Source organism: Globicephala melas, chromosome 1, assembly GCF_963455315.2.
Source record: "Globicephala melas chromosome 1, mGloMel1.2, whole genome shotgun sequence".
Classification (NCBI taxonomy): Eukaryota; Metazoa; Chordata; class Mammalia; order Artiodactyla; family Delphinidae; genus Globicephala; species Globicephala melas.
This window is the reverse complement of record NC_083314.1, coordinates 166722852-166741538: the sequence shown is the minus strand read 5'-3', so window position 1 is coordinate 166741538 and position 18687 is coordinate 166722852. Positions and strand designations below refer to the sequence as shown.

At 52.3% G+C, this 18687-nt stretch overlaps 1 protein-coding gene across 2 annotated transcripts; it reads left to right on the top strand.

Annotated features, from left to right (window-relative positions):
• The first annotated feature begins 4731 nt into the window (after window positions 1-4731).
• On the top strand, window positions 4732-16846 carry TMEM222 (transmembrane protein 222). 2 transcript variants are annotated; one of them, XM_030873104.2, is made up of 6 exons: window positions 4732-4959; window positions 11228-11312; window positions 12609-12640; window positions 14137-14233; window positions 14319-14440; window positions 15754-16846. In XM_030873104.2, the coding sequence occupies exons 1-6, from the start codon at window positions 4763-4765 to the stop codon at window positions 15839-15841; spliced, it is 621 nt and encodes a 206-aa protein (XP_030728964.1). In that variant the 5' UTR covers window positions 4732-4762; the 3' UTR covers window positions 15842-16846. The 2 variants fall into 2 exon arrangements, with proteins under 2 accessions (XP_030728964.1, XP_030728955.1); XM_030873095.2 differs by having other exon boundaries at window positions 14319-14449.
• The last annotated feature ends 1841 nt before the right edge of the window (window positions 16847-18687 follow it).

Here is an 18687-nt window from a genome sequence, read left to right as displayed (position 1 = left end):
GGGCAGGAAGAGGGAATGGACTGCCTAAAACCCAAGTTACTAGAAGCAAAACCAGGACTGGATCTCTAATCTCGGATTCCTGGTCCAGTTCTTTAAGAATCACTTTCTTATTTAATGTCATGATATTTTTTGGGTTCCTATTGGCCTAGCACTGGCTTAATGGCAATGCATGCAACAGATGAGTCCCTGCCCTCCTGGTGCCTCCACATTCTCTGGAAGATGTGGGTAGCAAATATGGGGGTTGCACACGGTCCCTGAACGTTAGATTTCACTAGAAATCTTGAGCCTTGCCCCATACATTCTGCCGTGGAGTGCCCCACTGCGTGCCAGGCTCTGTGTCTTGTGGACATGATGGCAGGCGTGAGGCACTCTGTTGTTCAGCCATGTTCTGCCTCCTGCACCCGAGCCACTTCTTGATATAAAATAGGTCCTGGTCCTAGTGATGCCACAGTTTGCACCTTTTTTATGATGATTTACAGAATCTCAGGTCTCGTCCTCATCACTCTTTAATGGCCCTAAAGGGGGTCACCAGCAGAGATAGCCCAGGGTTAAGGTGCAGAACCCCAACTCTATCTAATTTATGCTTAGATCTTGGGAAAGTTCCTGAACCTTTCTGGGCTCATTTTTCTCATTGGGAAAATGGGTGCCATGATACCTGCTCTGGTTACTTCACTGCATCGTAAGAAGGCCCCAAATCACAGTGAGAGGATGCGCATCTAAGTGCTTAAGTGGTTAAGGGTCCTATGATGGTGATGAGTGGTTTGAATTGCTGTAACAGCCAACACTGAGTGTTCATATTGGGCCAGGAGCTGTTCAGCTATAGCCTATCAAATAAACTTTACAAGAACTTTGCAATCTTCGTTTCCCATTTTAAGGATGAGGAAATTGATGCCCTGACAGGTTCGGTTACTTTCCTAAGGTCTGACAACCACTGACAAAGCTAAGGGTCAATACTGGGCTTGCCGGCTGGAGTTCATATGCTTAACCACCATGCTTTACTGCCCACCTGGGTGCAGAACACTTAGATTCTGGTCCTAGCTGTGCTTTCTAATTTGTTGGGTAAGTCTGCCCATCTATAAAATGGAATGGAGAAGAAAGTCATTTTGTAAAACTCTGATGTCTAAAGGGTCAGAGGGTCTGTTCTCAAATGGTTTCTTGCATTGTATCAGCCCCAGTGGTCCCCTCCCCACCACAGAAAGGTTTGCAGCCATCCAGGAAGACAGTTTAGGGCTTAATGGGGGGAATCCAATGGAGCAGAAGCAGAAAGCCTGCAGAAGAGAGGACACACACACATGCACACTGCATCACACCCAGCAGCTCCTCTAACCTGCGCTGTGATCGCCCCAGGCTCAGCCCTGCTTCCCTGGATTACTGATTGAGGTGATTCTTCACCAGAGCCATTAAGGCGACCAATCTATGGTCATCAAATAGCTCTGGTCCCATTCCCTGAGGACTTCCTATCTACCGGGTGCCATTCTGACTACAAGGTCCAATGGATCCAGTCAGTCCCCTTCTCAAGGAGTTTGCTGTCTCCTGGGGAAGACAGACATGTAAACAGCTAATGCTAATGCAAGTACACATGAATATGCAATAGGCAGAAACAGGCTCCGTGCTCTGGGAGCAAAGAGGGAGGATTTGCTGGAAACCCTGAAAGTGGTGTAGAGAGAAGGGGAAGGGTGAGAGTAGGGGAAGGAACTCTACTGAAGGAACAGTGTGAGCAAAGACATGAGGTATGAAGGGCAGGGCTCTTTCTCTGAAGGGCAAACAGGGCAGTGAGGTTAAATCCAAGCAAGTCCCAAGGGAGACAGAGAGAGAGATGAGGATGGAAAAGAAGGTTGGGGGTTGGGGCCAGACCATGGGGGCCTTGAATGCCAGGATGAGGAGTGAGATGGCCTGTGGAAGGAAGTGTGTGAGCCCTGGGGACTTTTACATGGGGCCAATTGAGGGGGTGTCCTGACTCATACCAAGAGAGGACGTGCCCTGAGTTCACCCTTCAAACAAGCAGCATCTTACCCTTGAAGCTTTCCCAGCTTGACTGCTTCCAGCTCTGCCATCCTTCCCTCCCCCAGCCAGTCCTATAAGTGGATCCAGATGGTCATTCCTATTTTAGGTCGGGGTGTGTGTTGGGGGAGGGGTGGCTATGAGCTCTATCAATCGTTTCCTGAGCTCTGTTAGAGGAGCTTCTTCCAGGACCCTGCTGTGATCCTCTGAGCCTGGAAGGGACTGTTAGTCTTTGATGGAGATTTCCCATCTGTCTGTGGGTGATAGGGGTGGCAGCAGCACAGGAGGCAAGGGCACAGGCCAGGGAAGCTTTAACATTGGGTAAGAGAACCTAGGTGACGTGTACATGTGGGAGGGGGTCCTGTGAACGGGCTGCGAAGGGGAACAAGCCTGGGAGAGAGGCTCCAGAGGAGTCAGAGAAAGAGCTGGTTTCTCCCTCCAGGTACCTGGCCCTCCTCATGCCCCTGCTTCTGCAGCTGCCTAGGCCAAGGAGCTAGGGCTCTCTGGTCAGACCCTACTGAGCACTGTGCCTACCAACATCCATAGGTCCCTTAAAAATCTTGGGGCACTGCAAGGTAGCAGCTGACAAGCTAGGCTCCTGCTCTCAGACTGTCTATAGCTAGCATATGATACATACCAAGCTTATAACTATTTGCCATTCATTCAGTTTAGCAAATATTAAGCAAATGCTCTGTGCTAGACACTACTAGGCATTGGGTTTACAAAAGTGAACAAGACAAATACAGTGTCTGCCTTCAAGGAGTTTCCAGCCTAGCAGGGGAGTCCAACAATACACAGCCACAAATGTGCTACAAAGGAAAAGAACAAGGTATTCCAGGGGAGATTCACAGGAGCTTTCCAATTTAGATAGGGAAGCCAAGGAAGAGCTCTCTGAGAAAGTGACATTTAATCTGCTACTTGAAGGATGAATGAACGTTACCCAGTTTTGGAGGGAGAAAGGGCATTTCAGGCAGAAGGGAACAGTGTGTGCCACGTCCATGGGGTATACAAGAACACGGCACATGAGAGGAACTGAAAAGAGGCTGTAGGACAGTGAACAAGTTAATTTAAAAAAAGGGCATGGTGCAGGGCCTTGTAAGCATGGTATATTTGTGTTTTATCCAAAGTACAATGGGAAAACACTGAAGGTTGTCAGATTAAATGTGGTACTTGTGTTAGTACAATCAAATTTGTGGCAGGCCCTAAGAAAGACTGACTTTGGTTGTGTATTCATCCCTACAAACAATAAATGTTTAAAGGGCACCCACCAGCCCTTTGCTAGAATTATGGGTTGACAGTGATGGCAGAGGAATGTCTAAGGTATAGACCTTCCTCGGAGACCCTCCAGAAGAGATGGGACAGCTATAGTGATTGAATCAAGATGTGATTTATTCATTCAACAAACAGGCACTGCACACTTAATCTATTCCATACATGTGCCAGATGCTGGTTGTTGCCCATCAAGGATCACACACATGGGTCACAGGAGCGGCATAAACATACTCAAAGAATTTTGAGTGGGTTAGAATCATTTTCAGCTGTGATATCTGTGAGGCCTTTATAAAACACCCAGTCGTTCTGTAAATCAGTAAACATCTAGTGGGCATCTGCTCTGCACTAGGAACAGTGCTAGCTACTGAAATTAAGGAACTTAGAGTTCCATAACAGAGATAGACATACCCCTCCAAAATGCATTAAAATATTAGGTTCTAAAAACAGGAGAGCAGGCTTTCTATAGATCAGTGTTGAGGGAGGGTAATTCAATGGAAGAAAAACCTTCCCCAAAAGGCATATCTCCCACCTTCCTCAGCGGATTTATCCATACCTCCCACTAGCATGATTTTTAGCTGCTGCCTTCCTTCTTTGTCCCCCCATTTTCCCTTCCCACACCAGCAGATTACATTTTCTTTGGCTATCTTGGCATCCGTAAAAAAGCCCAAAGAATCCAAGATTTGAGCCTGGCTTCTTTATAGTGTGTGATCTCAGACAATTACTTTAACTTCCCTGAGCCTCAGTTTTCCCATTTGTACAATGAAGGGATCGGATCACATCTAAGGTTTGTGATTTACTCCAGCCAAGGTGATATTCACACTCCTGCACACTGCTCTGCAAGGCCTTTCTTTCTTTGCACGGCTGCACGCATCCCTCCAGCCCCATCCCCGAGCCACCTGGCAAACATCAAGGCTCAGCTCAAATATCTTCAGGCAAGTTTCCCCTATTTCTGCACACACGCCACACATTGTTTTAGTCTATCCTTCCTTTATGCTACCACTACCTCGCAAGAGACCACAGAATGAAAAAGGGATAGAGACTTGGGTTTGAGTCGTGGCCACTTACCTCACCTCTTAAGCCTCAGTTTCTCACTTGTAACTTGAGGGAAATACCTAAATTCGCACGTCTAAGCAGTTTATGGGGATTAAAACAATGTACGTCAAGTCAAGTGCGTGGCACCTAAGTCGCGCTCAATATATGGAGACTGTACCACACCTCTTAGGAGCCCTCAGCGTACTGAATTACAGAGTTCTAGGTCAGTCTCCCGCGCTAGACTGCGCGCTGCCTGAGGGCATCCCTTTCGCTGCGGTTCAGTGCTAGCGCGAACCCCCGTGGCTGGCGGGCGCAGAAGGAGGTGGGCCGGGCCAAGAAGGACGCGGCTCCTATTCCCGGCGGGAAGGCCAAGCCTGGCGGACCCCACCTTCCGGAAGTGACGCCACCGAGCGACCGGCGCTGCATCAGGGGCAGGCCGGAGCGGGGCGCGCGCAGCATGGCGGAAGCGGAAGGGAGTTCGCCACTCCTGTTGCCGCCGCCGCTGCCACCCCCGCCCGGGATGGCGGAAGTGGAGGCGCCGACGGCGGCCGAGACGGACAAGAAGCAGTTTAGCTGTGCTGGCAGCGGCGTCATGGACGTGGAGCGGAGCCGCTTCCCTTACTGCGTGGTGTGGACTCCCATACCGGTGCTCACGTGAGTCTCCTCCGGCGTCCGCCCGGGGACTGGGAGAGCCGGGCCCGCGTGGCGTCCTCCGGCGGCCCGGGGCCAGCCTCCGGCCCCGACACACAGCAAACCCTTCGCACGGGTCCGCGGTTCACCAGTACCCCGCCACCCGCGCGGTGCGAGCTCTGCTGGTGAATGGGCCAAGCTCCCCTCCCTCATTACACCTGGTCTGATCTGAGAGAAAGACCGTTGTTGACCGCGGAAAGGTACTGAGGCTGGGAAGCTAAGGACCTGTGGGCGTACAGAAAAGGGACCCCTAACTGGGTGTGAGAGAGACATCTTCATTCACTCACTGGCTTATTCATTCGTTAAACAAATGATTGCTGGTCACTTCCTATACGCAAGACATCCAGCTGGGTCTGGAGGCAAGAGTGGGAGTTTGATTGGGACCACACCAACTCCTGGGATTTCGTCATTGGAAGGGCCCCCAGAGATCTGGGAGTCCAGTCCTTTGTCTCACAGATGAGGCTGAAGATCACACACCATCTCAGTTGCAAAGCGCATTTAGGTCCCAGGCTGTCTGCCTTCCAGACCAGGGTTCTTTCTATGGCATCAGCCTTTGTCAGAAGAGAAAGCAGGTGCTCCAAAACTGCTGGCGCCTTTTAGCAAGGAGCTTGGGGACGAGGAGGGGGGAGTAGGGAGCTGGTTTGCCCTCGTGCTTCAGCCTTGACAGCTGATAATAACCACTCCTCACAGTGCTGGACAGTTGGCCAAGCTCTTTCACACCCATTTCCTCTGAATTCCACAACCACTTTCTAAGGCAGGAATTATATTCTCGGATGATGAATTTGTACCATTAAATGTCTTGATCATGTTCACATGACAGTAAACGAAAGCATCCCAAACTCCGTTTTCTGACTCCATAACTTGCTCTCGTTCGATTACATCCTGTCCCCTCTCACCTGACGAATAGATTTGTTCCCTGTATCAAAAAGAGCCAAGTGGTGTGGAGAAGGGATCATTTTTGTTCTTATATGTTGCTGATCCTAAAATGAGCTTAATTCTTGTATTATGTTAAAATACTTCAGTTGTTCTGTTTTCAAATGCTTATGCATTTGTTTAAGAACACCCAAGTCTTGGACTTCCCTGGTGGCGCAGTGGTTAAGAATCTGCCTGCCGATGCAGGGGACACGGGTTCGATCCCTGGTCCGGGAAGATCCCACATGCCGCGGAGCAACTAAGCCCGTGCGCCACAACTACTGAACCTGTGCTCTAAAGCCGGGAACCTAGCTACTGAGCTCACATGCCTTGAGCCCAGACTCTGCAACAAAGAGACGTCACTGCAAACAAAGAGTAGCCCCCACTCACCGCAACTAAAGAAAGCCCGTGCACAGCAACGAAGACCCGACGCGGCCAAAAATAAATAAATAAGTAAGTAAATAAATGTATAATTTAAAAAAAGAACACCCAAGTCTGAGTCCTTTCAAAATAAAAATTTTAAGAAAGCGTTTTCATTGATTAATTCAGTATTCTTTTTTTAAAAAAATAAATTTATTTATTTATTTTTAGCTGTGTTGGGTCTTCGTTGTGGCGTGCGGGCTTCTCACTGCAGTGGCTTCTCTTGTTGCGGAGCACGGGCTCTAGGTGCACAGGCTTCAGTAGTTGTGGCTCGCGGGCTCTAGAGCGCAGGCACCGTAGTTGTGGCACACGGGCTTAGTTGCTCCACAGCATGTGGGATCTTCCCAGACCAGGGCTCAAACCCGTGTCCCCTGCATTGGCAGGCGGATTCTTAACCACTGCGCCACCAGGGAAGTCCCTCAGTATTCTTTTTAACACACCTGCTAAGTGACTCCTATGTGCCTAGAGTAGTTCTAGGTGATAAGAATATACAGTGGTGAGTAAAGCAGGTATGATCCTTGTTCTCACAGAGTTTAAATCATGGTGGAAGGAGATAGACAGTAAACAAGTAAACTAATAAAAGAACTGATAGTGAATCGTGCTATGAAGAAAGTAAAATGTTAACGTGAGAATAACTGGGAGGGAATGTATTGGTTTTGATAAAACCTGTCTTGTTATCCCAAGATCTCTTTGGTTTTTCCCTGTTCTCAAAAACAAGTTTGTGGAGTCCTCTGCTCTTTGGAGAGCTGGTAGCAACATTGAGTGGAGGCACCACGATCCCCAGTCATCTGGGCCAGAAGCAGCACACACCCCATTTCTATTCAGATCTATTTACAGGTGTTCATAAGATGAATAAGGCCTACTGCCCCATCAGAAGGCTCATGTTCCCATCAAAGGACTCGCCTTCCAGCAGGAGAGAGACAGGTGAACTCACCATTGTAGTACATTGTGGTGATTGCTGACCTAGAATGCAGAGCTAGGAATAGATGTGGCACAAGGAACTGTCATTGATTTTGGAGGTGGTGGGGGTGGATCAGAGAGGGGGAAACTGAATCCAGAGATCTGTCTGTCCCCTCAGAAGTGTTGATAATTCTGCATGAAAAGCCAGATAACAGCTATTGCTACTACTAAAAACAGAAAAGATTGGATACTTACTCTGTTCTGGGCTGTGTTCTAAACATTTTATATTCACTGTCTCATTCAGTCCTTTTATCAATGTAATGAAAATAGGTACTGTCATCCTCATTTTATAGATGAGGAAATAAAGGCTTAGAACCCAGCATAGGGCTTTTTCCACTGAAATAGTCTACCTATACCAGGTAGAGCTCCAGAGTCAATAACTCATTCATTCAATAAATAGTTCTTGAAGACCTATTATGTACTAGGTCTGAGTAGACAGTAGTCCACAAAGCAGCTTTGGAGCTTGCCTTCATGGAGCTTCCAGACTGACAAATACTTTGAGAGTTTCTTCTCTGGGGCTTCCCCAGGCGCAGACTTCTGTTGTCTCCAGCCTTTTTTCTACTTCCGGGGAAGCCGTGGTATGTGGAGTATTGGTCAAACCCAGACCTCTCCCCAACCAGATGAAAGGAATTGAGGGTGGGAGGTGGAGATGGGTCTTGAGATTAGGGCCTGAGAAGCCAGAGGAGCTACTTTCCCATAGTTCTGAGTGTCCATCCTGTGGCCACTATGAGTCTAAAGCAACTTATTGTACGCCAGCCCGTCCAGCCAATCAGATAGCAGGTATTTATTGTACACCTCATGATAACAACATTGGGCAACTACCAAGTGCAGGGAAGTGTCATAAGCATTTTGCAGGCATATCCTGTTTGATCCTCACAATCGCCCCCCATTGAGGTCATCATCATCATTGTTCACCTCTCACTGACAGATGGGAGTGAGTGCCTGCCCAAAACAGTCAAGACTCAACCCAGGTCTGACCTCAGAGCCTGACTCCACTCTTAAATGCATGATATTCATTCATGCATCATTTAGTCAGTGACTGCTTAGCTGCAGCTATGTGCCAGGCACTGCCCTGCGGGCTACTCTAATCAATAAGAGAAAATCCCTGCTCTCTCAGAGTTTACATACTAGAGGGGAAAGACAGTAACCATGTAAGTAAACAAGATGATTGCAGATAACAGTAGATACTATGACGAAATTAAAGCAGAGTCATGGGATCTGGGGTGTCTGGGGTCGTGTGTGGCTACTGTAGAAGGCACTGTCAAGGGAAACCTCCAGAGTTGACCATTAGCTGAGGCCTAAGTGCTGAGAAGCAGCCAGCTATGTGAAGCTCTAGAAGAGTGTCTGGGACGAAGGCAAATGTAAAAAAAACCATTGAGGTGGGAGGATTTGGTGTGTCTGACGAACCAGAATTGGGCAGTGTAGCTAGAGAGAAGAGTGAGGTGACTTCAAGGATTAAGCAGGGCCAGACTGTTGGAAGGAGTTTGGAGTATAAGTGTAATAGGAAGCCCGTAATGGATGTTAAAGCAAGGGAATGACAGAATCTGGATCATGTTCTTAAAAGACCACTCTGGGGAATTCCCTGGCCATCCAGTAAGGTTGGGACTCGGCGCTTTCGCTGCCGGGGGCCCGGCTTCAATCCCTGGTCCAGGAACAGATCCCGCAAGCCATGCGGCACAGCCAAAAACAAAAAGACCACTCTGGCCCCACCATCCTTCCCGGTGCTCAAGCTGCAGACCTGGAAGAGCTCTATCCTATCGTCATAAAACTGCCCAGTCTTCCTTTTAAAGATCTTCTCAAGCCATCTGCTTCTCACCTGACCAGTACTCTGGATCACCATCTTCTCTTGCCAGTATTCCAGAACAGCCTCTGAACTCCTGTCTCCCTCCCATTCTCCAGGCACACGCAGCACTTTGCTGCCTTGGAGTTTTGCTTTCTGCCTGTCAACATCCTGTGCTTTCACAGGTCAAGGTTAAAAGTTACCTCCTGTGTGAGGTCTTTGCTGACTCTGCCCCAGCCCCATGTAATTGTTTCTTTGGGCTATATCTCTGTGGCTTTTGCCTCCACCTCCCAGCAGGCAGCCTTCAAATCAGCACGTGGCTGCTGGCCCTGGGAGTCCTTTTTTCTTTTTTTCCTTGTGAGTCCTTCTTAAACTGGATCAGTCTCTCCAGCACCTAGTTCCTGTAGAGCCATGGTTCTCAGACTACAGACAGATCTGGAGTTCCTATGCGTTTTGCATATCAGGGTCCAACTGAGATTTGGGTTTTCTAAATAAATGCCCATGGCTTTTAAAAATTCAAACTTTCGACTTCCCTGTTGGCGCAGTGGTTAAGAATCCATCTGCCAGTGCAGGGGACACGGGTTCTATCCCTGGTCCAGGAAGATCCCACATGCCGCGGAGCAACTGAAGCCTGTGCGCCACAACTACTGAGCCTGCACTCCAAGGCCCGCGAGCCACAACTACTGAGCCTGCGTGCCGCAACTACTGAAGCCCGTGTGCCTAGAGCCAATGCTCCTCAACAAGAGAAGCCACCACGATGAGAAGCCCGCGCACCACAATGAAAAGGTAGTCCCCGCTCGCCACAACTAGAGAAAGCCCGCGTGCAGCAACAACGACTGAACACAGCCAATAAAAATAAAAATTAGAATTAAAAACAAATCAAACTTTCAGTTCCTGGAATGCATCATGCTTTTGTCCTGATCTCTACCCTTGCACACATTGTTTCTTCATTGTTTCACACACACACACACGCTGGTTTAAGTGCCCCCCAACACTTTTTAAAAAACTTTTTAAGCCTTTTTTTTTTGCAGTACGCGGGCCTCTTACTGTTGTGGCCTCTCCCGTTGCGGAGCACGGGCTCCGGACGCGCAGGCTCAGTGGCCATGGCTCACGGGCCCAGCCACTCCGCGGCATGTGGGATCTTCCCGGACCGGGGCACGAACCCGTGTTCCCTGCATCGGCAGGCGGACTCTCAACCACTGCGCCACCGGGGAAGCCCTAGAAAACTTTTTAATTGAGGTATAACATGTACCATAAAGTGTAAAAATCTTAAGTATACGGCTCAATGAATTTTGCATGTGTGTGCACTCATTCACCCAGGTCAAGAGAGAGGATGTTTCCAGTATCCATTGGGCTCCCTTGTGCCAGTCAGTTCTGCCACAGAAATAACCCCTCTTCTGCCCTCCAGCACAATAGATTAGTTTTGCCTTTTCTTGAACTTCACATAAACACAATAATATGCATGCACTTTTGTGTAAGTTTTCTTTTACTCTGGCTTGTATATGTGAGAATCCATGTTGTGCGTAGCAGTTTATTATTTTTCATTGTTACCTACTATTTCACTGTATGACTATACCCCAATTTACTTACCCGTTTTACTATTGTTGGACATTTGGATTATTTCTAGGTTTTTTTAATCAACTTTATTGAGATATAATTCACATACAATAAAGTGCATACATTTTAAGTGTGCGGTTCAGTGAATTTTGACAACTGTTGTTTCCAGCTATTTTTTAATAAAGGTGCTGTGAACATTCTTGTCCACGGCTTTGGTGGACACAAGCATTTGTTTCTGTTGGATGTATACTCTGAAGTGGAATTGCTGAGGTAGAGGGTGTGGTACCAGTTTTCGAAAGCTGTGGAAACTCTCCCAGCAGCAGTGAGAAGAGAGTTCCAGTTGCTCCGCCTCCTCACCACACTCAGTGTTGCCGTCCTTTGAGTTTAGCTGTTCTGTGGGCTGCACCGATTCCCGGCTCTGCTGTTCACTTTCACTTGCCCCACTTCTGTACTTCCCCTCCCGCTGCCGCCACCCTAATGGACACTTTACCACACAACGTTATATTCATATGCTGTCACTCTGGATGGAGTGTTCCCAGCGTCTGTCTGACCAGCTGAAAGACACCCACAAGCTCTGCCCTTTCCCTGTCCTTTTTTTCACAGGTGGTTTTTCCCCATCATTGGCCACATGGGCATCTGCACATCCACAGGAGTCATTCGGGACTTTGCGGGCCCCTACTTTGTGTCGGTGAGTCCCCATTCTGCCCCCCTCTGGAGGGTTCCAGGGCTCAAGTGGAAAGCTAGCCTATCTTGCCCACAGGCAGCCTTCCTGTCTCCCCAATATGCAGGAGAATGCAGATGCCATGCAGTCCTGGTCCGGCCCTCTGCTTCTCACCAGTGTTTGACCCCTTTCCCCTTTCTCTTGCCTCCAGGACAGGCCAGGAGGGCAGTGTGGCCAGGATTCTTAAGTAACTGACCCAGCCCTTTGCCCACCCCGGGGGTACCAAGACATGGGTAGGGTTAGAGGCAAGAGTGGAGAGTCAGACCATCCTGGTTCCTTGGTCCAGGAACCAAGTGTCTGGACCTTCAGAAGGTGGGAGTCACAAGGCGGGGGCACAGGGGAGGCTGATGTGGTTCCCTGGGTGTGGCCATGGAGAAGAGGGGGCGGACCTTCTAGAATGAACCAGCTGTGTTCTCAGGTCTGTTCCCTGGGGATGTGCCCGAGATAGGGCAGTAGGCTTGCGCCAGGTGAGCAGGCAGCGTCCTGCCTATTTCGAGTTGCAGCTTCCTCTCCGTCAGGCTGGGATGAATGGGTGTGGTGGCACCAGCCTGCTTATGTTCATATTTGTCATGATCATCTTAACACCACAAAGGTCTTTCATACCCATTACTTTCACTGCCATATATGTGTATGATAATTCATCTTTGACCAGCTCTGTCAGCAGATTCTGAACCCAGAATCTGTCCCTTTGTAACTCCTGTACCCCACATCTTGTGTGGCAGGTATAGGACTTGGCTAAAACATCCCCCTCGTAGCAGGCCTCTTGAGGCCCAACCGCTGTGTCTACCCCACTCACCCCAACCCACCCCACATCCTGCTTTGACTGCAGTCACACTGCCAGATTCTGTGTGGGCCACCACTGTCGGGTCAGGAGGTCAGAGGTTGTCCTCATTCACACCATGAAGGAGACCACTCCCCTATGGACAAAGACCAGAGATTGACCAGAGAACCTGGAGAAAATAAGGCCCATAGAGGGTGAGAGAATTACTTGGCAGCCACAGAGAGAGGCAGTCATGGCTGTACCCCAAGTCTTTGGTCTCCGGGTACAGTGCTCTGTGCACTCCTGCCACACTGCCTTCTTCACACAGAAGAGCTGCTGCTGACCCTTCAGATATCCCGCCAACCCCAGACCAGGGCCCAGGCTCCACTTCTGCCCACCCACCTTACCTCCTTCTAAGTCACGACACTTCCACCACCAACCCAGGTCTGTCTGCTGGGCTGGATGCGGGCTCCCCACTGACCTCTGCTCTTGTCCCTCAACAGGAAGACAACATGGCCTTCGGGAAGCCTGCCAAGTAAGTGGTGAACATCCGTGTGATTGGCCCTAGAGCCAGGTTCCTCCTACCTGGAGCAGCAGGCCAGGCCTTCTGGGGCACAGCAGGAGCCAGCAGCCTGAGGATGGGGTGAAGGGGGGCAGCCAGGGTCTACCAGAACATCTGACCTTGTACCACACATCTCCTGCTCCAGTCCCTGGCTGGGTCCTTTATCCACGGGCCATCTAGGCCTTGCCTCAGCCCTGCAAGGTCGTGTTGTCAGCTCCTTCGGAAAGGTGAAGATAAGGAAGGGACTTGGTCAAGATCACACAGGAAGTGGCAGAGCTGGGACTCACATGCAGGTCTGTCTCACTGCAAAACCTGGACTCTTTCTCCTGCCCCTCAAGGAACAAACACACCATTTAAGGTGTGAGGGAGGCATGGTTTGGAACTCTGCTGGAAAGTTCTGGTTGGAGAGAATAAAGGCAGTTTAGTCTCTCCTGGAGCTATTGCTGGTTTGCATGGGGTTTGGGGACTTCATTTTTTCTGTCTTGGGGGCCCACCTCAGTTGTGGTGACAGTGCCTCAGTCTTCAGTCTGCTCAGAACAGCATCAGATGCTCTGTTGCCCAAGGCAGCATCCAGGAGGGTGGAGCCCAAGGAGGAGTTGGTGTCCCACACAGCATAGGCAGCCTGGAGCTGGGCTCTCCAAACCCTGCTGACTCCCTCAGGCAGGTGGAGATGTGAGCCAGGGGCCTCTGGTCTGGGTGTCTGCTGCCAGACTGCTCCTCAGCGAGAGTTGTAAGGACACCCGTTTCCAGGCAGGAACCCCTGAGCAGCTGAAGTCCCGGCCACGGTGGTTTCTCACTGGTCTAGTCTGTAGGCTCCTCTGTCAAGCCATTCCCCACATAGCAGCCAGAGGGCGCTCTGACCTCCCAGTGCCCCCTGGCCCAGACCCTTTGGGGTGTCACCCAGCTTGAGGTTCACAGACTTTAGCTCCACCAGCTATTCTCCCATTCACCCTAGTCTCCCATGTGGGGAGATGGGGAGAATGCTTTCTGATGGATGAACTCCTCAGGATGACCTTCAAGTCCCCCAGAACATGGCCCCCCTGCATCTCCAGCCTCACCTTCCAACATCCCTCACCCCGTTCTTCCATCTGAATCCCCCAGCAGTGCCCAGTTTCTTAATTTCTGGTACACACTGCACAGTTCTGTGCCTCTTTCTCTGTTCAAACTGTTCCCTCTCCCTAGAATATTCACTCCCCATTCTGCGCCTGGCTAATCCTTCCTCCTTCACACTGGACTCGTGTCACCCCCAGGAAGCCCCTCACGTCCCCACTGAGTGAGTTCATATCCTCCCCAGGATCCACATGGTGGTGGGCATGTCACACTGTTCCAGTTGTCTGCTGTGTGGCCCTTTCCCTGGACCTGGCTCACCCCTGTAGCCTCAGCACCCGGCTCAGGGCCCTGCACAGAGCAGGCGTCAGGGGACATTCGTGGAGCTGAGCCAGTGCCCAGAACCCCTTCTCCCCCCTCAGGTACTGGAAGCTGGACCCTGCTCAGGTATATGCTAGCGGGCCCAACGCGTGGGACACGGCTGTGCACGACGCTTCTGAGGAGTACAAGCACCGCATGGTAGGTGGGCCACTCCTGAGGGCGGGAACGAGGGTGGGAGGTTTCCCCGCAGCCCATCCTGACCCAGCCCATCCTGCATCTCCAGCACAGTCTCTGCTGTGACAACTGCCACTCACATGTGGCCTTGGCCCTGAACCTGATGCGCTACAACAACAGCACCAACTGGAACATGGTGACTCTCTGCTTCTTCTGCCTGCTGTATGGGAAGTACGTCAGGTGCGCTGCCTGTCCCCCTGGCCGCCGCCACCCTCCCCGGGACCACTCTCCCACGGATCCCAACGGGGCCATTTCTGGGGTCCTTCAGCCAGCAGGGACAAAGCAGGAAAACAACGAGCTGAGCTCCTGGTGGAGAGGGCGGTGCTATCTGAAGCCCAGCTCTGTCCCTTGTAGCTGAGCTCCTGGTGGAGAGGGCGGTGCTGTCTGAAGCCCAGCTCTGCCCCTTGTAGCTGAGCTCCTGGTGGAGAGGGCGGTGCTGTCTGAAGCCCAGCTCTGCCCCTTGTAGCTGAGCTCCTGGTGGAGAGGGCGGTGCTGTCTGAAGCCCAGCTCTGCCCCTTGCTCACTGTGAGATCTTGGGTAGCTGCCTTGGCCTCTCTGAGCTGCAACTGTCCCTAGGAAAATGGAGATAATGATTCTGGCTCCTCAGGGATGCTGCGTGTGTACAGAGCCCTGTGCTCAGGTCCGGTGAACAGGTGGACCCTCAGAAGAGGATGGGTGACCCCATAGGGTCCCCTCCCAGCATCCCTCATCAGAGGCAGGGTTCTGGGCGGGTGGGCCCCAGTGGTGGCCTGGGAGGACCTTTAAAGTCCCCGCCTCATGACTTATGAGGTCAAAGGCCTTGGTCCCAATTCACAGATAAAGGGAGCTCAGAGGGGTGGAGTGACCCTCCCACCGGGGAGCCAGCACACACCTGGGCTAACCCGGCTGCCTCTCCAGGCTTTCTTCCAGCTGTGCTCATCATTAAGAGCTTCTGAGAAGGAGATTTTCAGGGTCTTTTTTGGTCCAAAGGCTTTTAGAGGTCTCCTGGGAAGACCTGTGACCTGTGGTCACACAGAGACTGAGGCAGAGGCGGGGTTGAAGCGGGCTGAGCCATAGCCCCGCCTAACTCTCACCGACCCCTCCCCGCCCACTGCACTGAGCAGAGGGCACTCTGGCTTCCCCACCCAGACTGAAGACTTCTGGGTCCTCTCGCTGGCGACCTCTCCCCAGACACAGGGGCGATCGTGGATGGAGTCAGGAAGGCCCAGAGGGTGGACGTGTCTCCTGTACCCACCCAGCGAGGTGTCACATCTCCACCAGGAGCCTGGAACAGCCCCTGCCCAGGACCGTAGCTGGTGCTCCTCCACAGCGGGCACCAGGCCTAACCCAGTCCCTTAGTTGACTGAGTTTGGGGGTGAGGGGGGTGGTTCCAGGAGCTTCCTTGGGGGGAGCGGCCCCGTCTGGGTTTGTGGGAGGACAGTGTGCTGGACCACACGCCCACTCACTGGCCCCTTCCCTCCCATGCTCCCCTCTCTCTCCATCAGCATCGGCGCCTTCGTGAAGACCTGGCTGCCCTTTGTCCTCCTGCTGGGCGTCATCCTGAGCGTCAGCCTGGTCTTTAACCTGCGGTGATGGCTGCCCCATGGCCCTGGGCCCACCAGGCTCCTGAGGAGGCCGCCGCCATCACCTTTTGTTCCAGATTCTTCCTCCTCGCCCTGGAAGGCAGGGATGGGCCTGCTGGTTTGGGCCCAGGGGTCTGGGCTCAGTGGGGTAGGATAAGGGCTGAGGATGAGCGTGGGGTGGAGGTGTTTGCATTTTGTGTCTCACTGGTCGCTCAGAAGCTCCCTGCCCCCTCCTTCCCAGGCTTGTGACTCCCACCCTTGAGGCGCCCTTTGTTCATCTGTTGGAAAAGCCTTAGCTTCCCTCTAGAGCTGTGTCTGCCACTGCCTGCTGGGCTCCCTCTGCCTCAGCCCAGTGCCTGGTGGGGGAGGGAAGGATATTTGGACCCACCAGACAAGGCAGCACAGGGAGCAGAGCTGGATTTGAAGCCCATTCTCCTGCCAGGACTCTGGTCCCAGGGTGGAGGTACACCAAGAAGTCTGCATAAACTCAGCCACCCTGGGGCCTTCTCCACGGGCCTCTAGAATGGTCCAGTAGGGCTGACGGGCCCCCTCCAGATGTCTGCCAGAAGCTGCACTAGGGGTAGTTTGTGCCCTGCTCCTGGCGGCCGCCAGCCCGTGCAGCCCCCTTTTCCCGCTCTCCCAGGGCCTCCAAGTACTTGGGTTCATCTCCCCCCTGCAGTTTGGGGCCTGGGCTCCCCCAACCAGGCTGGAGAGATGAGTGACACTGACGTATCCAGAGTGACCCCTGCAGATCAGAGCGATGTAACAAAGCTTGTCCTTGGCCCCAGGTACGGGCCTCGCACTGGTGACGGCACCCCTTGGGTCCGAGATGTCGGGGGGCCGTCGGAGCATCCAGCGCCATCAGGGAGCTGAACGGGAGCTGTCTCCTCCCACCTCCCACAGCTCCCTCTTCACTTCAAGTTGTGGGACAGGCCTGTGCTGCCCCCCTCACCCCTGCTCCACGGATTCCTTTGTGCGGGGCTCCTGGGCAGGACAATAAAGAGTTTTAACTCCAGACCATGCTTGTCCTTGATTTCTCCCTTCGGTGGTCCCTGGTTTCACTGAAGACATGAGCTCCCTTCAGCTCCTATCTTCGTGGTGAACTTGGGTTCCTCTGCCCCTGGCAAGGGGTCTGGTTGCCAGGGACATGGTTGGGTCCTCGTCCAGGGCCTGGAGCTTGCAGGAGCCAGCATCCCTCGGGTGTATCCTGCTCTGAGCAGGAGCGCTGCGAGTTCTCCACGCCTCGTCCACCATCCCAAAGCTTTCTCCTTGAGGCAGGCGAACATTGAAACCCCTCCCATATTCCCTGTTGGGAAGAACTTGGCAGTAGGATTGGGAGTCAGTGCTGACAGACCAGGGCCCTGGACCCGGCCCCCACCGTATCCACTGATCACGTTGCCAAGCTCCCCGTGCTCACCCCCAGTGATCCGGTCGCTGCCCTGCTCCGTGGTGCCTCTACTCCATGGCCCTCGGGACCCCACACTCTCACTCTCCACGCATCCCACTCTCTACCGAGATAGGGCAGCACCTGCTCTCCAACACCCACCCACTTCTGGTCCTTTGCTTCCCACCTGTTGAAGTCATGCCCTTCCTTCTCAAGGCCCAGCTTGAAAGCCACTGCCTTGGTGAAGTCTTTCCTAACCTTGCCCTATGCCGGGTGTCACTTTAGTTGAACTAGCAAAGGATTTGGTCTCTGAATCCTGAGAGCCCTTTGTGTTCACCCTGAGGATGGCCTTGGGGACAGCTCTAGCTGCGGCCCTCAGGGCCCTGGATCAAGTGTCCGTCAGCTCATCCCAGAGCCTGCGGTGCTGTGGTTTCCAGGCCTGGGGCTTCTCCAGGGCATGACAGAGGTGGCCCTTCCTCTCTTCAGAGCAATTCCATTTTCAAAACTCTGTTCTGCCTATGGGTCCACCTAAGGGTTGGGGTTAAATTGTGGTATGGAGGACACCACAGCAAAATGGCCAGAAAAGCTTTAAGGCCTGTTTTCACCCAGCAGAGCTTTAAAGCAGCCGTGTGGTGATGGGACATAACAGCTGCCATAAGAATCACCAAGTTACTGAGTGCTCACCACGTGCTGGTAAAGTACATCATTTATCCTCACCACAGGCCCATGAGGTAGGTGCTCTCATCCCCATTTTAAGATGAAAAAAAGCACAGAGAGGTGACGTGGCCTGCTCGAGGTCACAAGGGTAGGAAGAGTGGAGCCATGTCGAAACCCAGCAGCCAGCCTCCAGAGCCCCCATTCGGAACCACCCTGCAAGGTGGCCCCACTGGAGCACACGAGGGAAAGTGGGGTGGGGCTGTGACCGACAAGAAGGGAGAGTGGGTGCTGGAGGCAAGAGAAAGGAATCTCCTTACGACAGTCCCAGGAGGTGGCTGCCGTTGTCCCTGCTTCATAAATGGAGAGAGTAAGGCTTACAGAGATGATTGTCACTGATCCAAGGCCACAGGCCATGTGGCAGAGTCAGAATTTTAACCAGGCCTGGGAACTCTTAGCCAGGGGGTGTTGCCTGGAGACCAGCCGCAGTGCAGAGCATCAAGGCCCTGCAGGGGTTGCGACGGGTGGGGAAGGCATTCTGCAGCTGAGGAGCTGGGAGCACAAATGGGTCTGGGTGTTGAAGGGACAGGAAGCAGAGCCCGTAGGTAGGGCTCTAAGGACGTAGGAGACAGGAAATGAGGACCAGCCAGAGCTAGGCAGGGCCCCAAGGGTTGGGTTGAGGGGGCAGGCAGCCCAAAGGATGATGGACTGTCTTGGGAGGTGAGACTCCTGCTGGTTTGGAGTAGATTGGGTAAGGGGTCAGGGGGTTCCCCTGGTTGTCTGCTGGCACCTTCCAAAGCTGAGGAATGACAGATAAA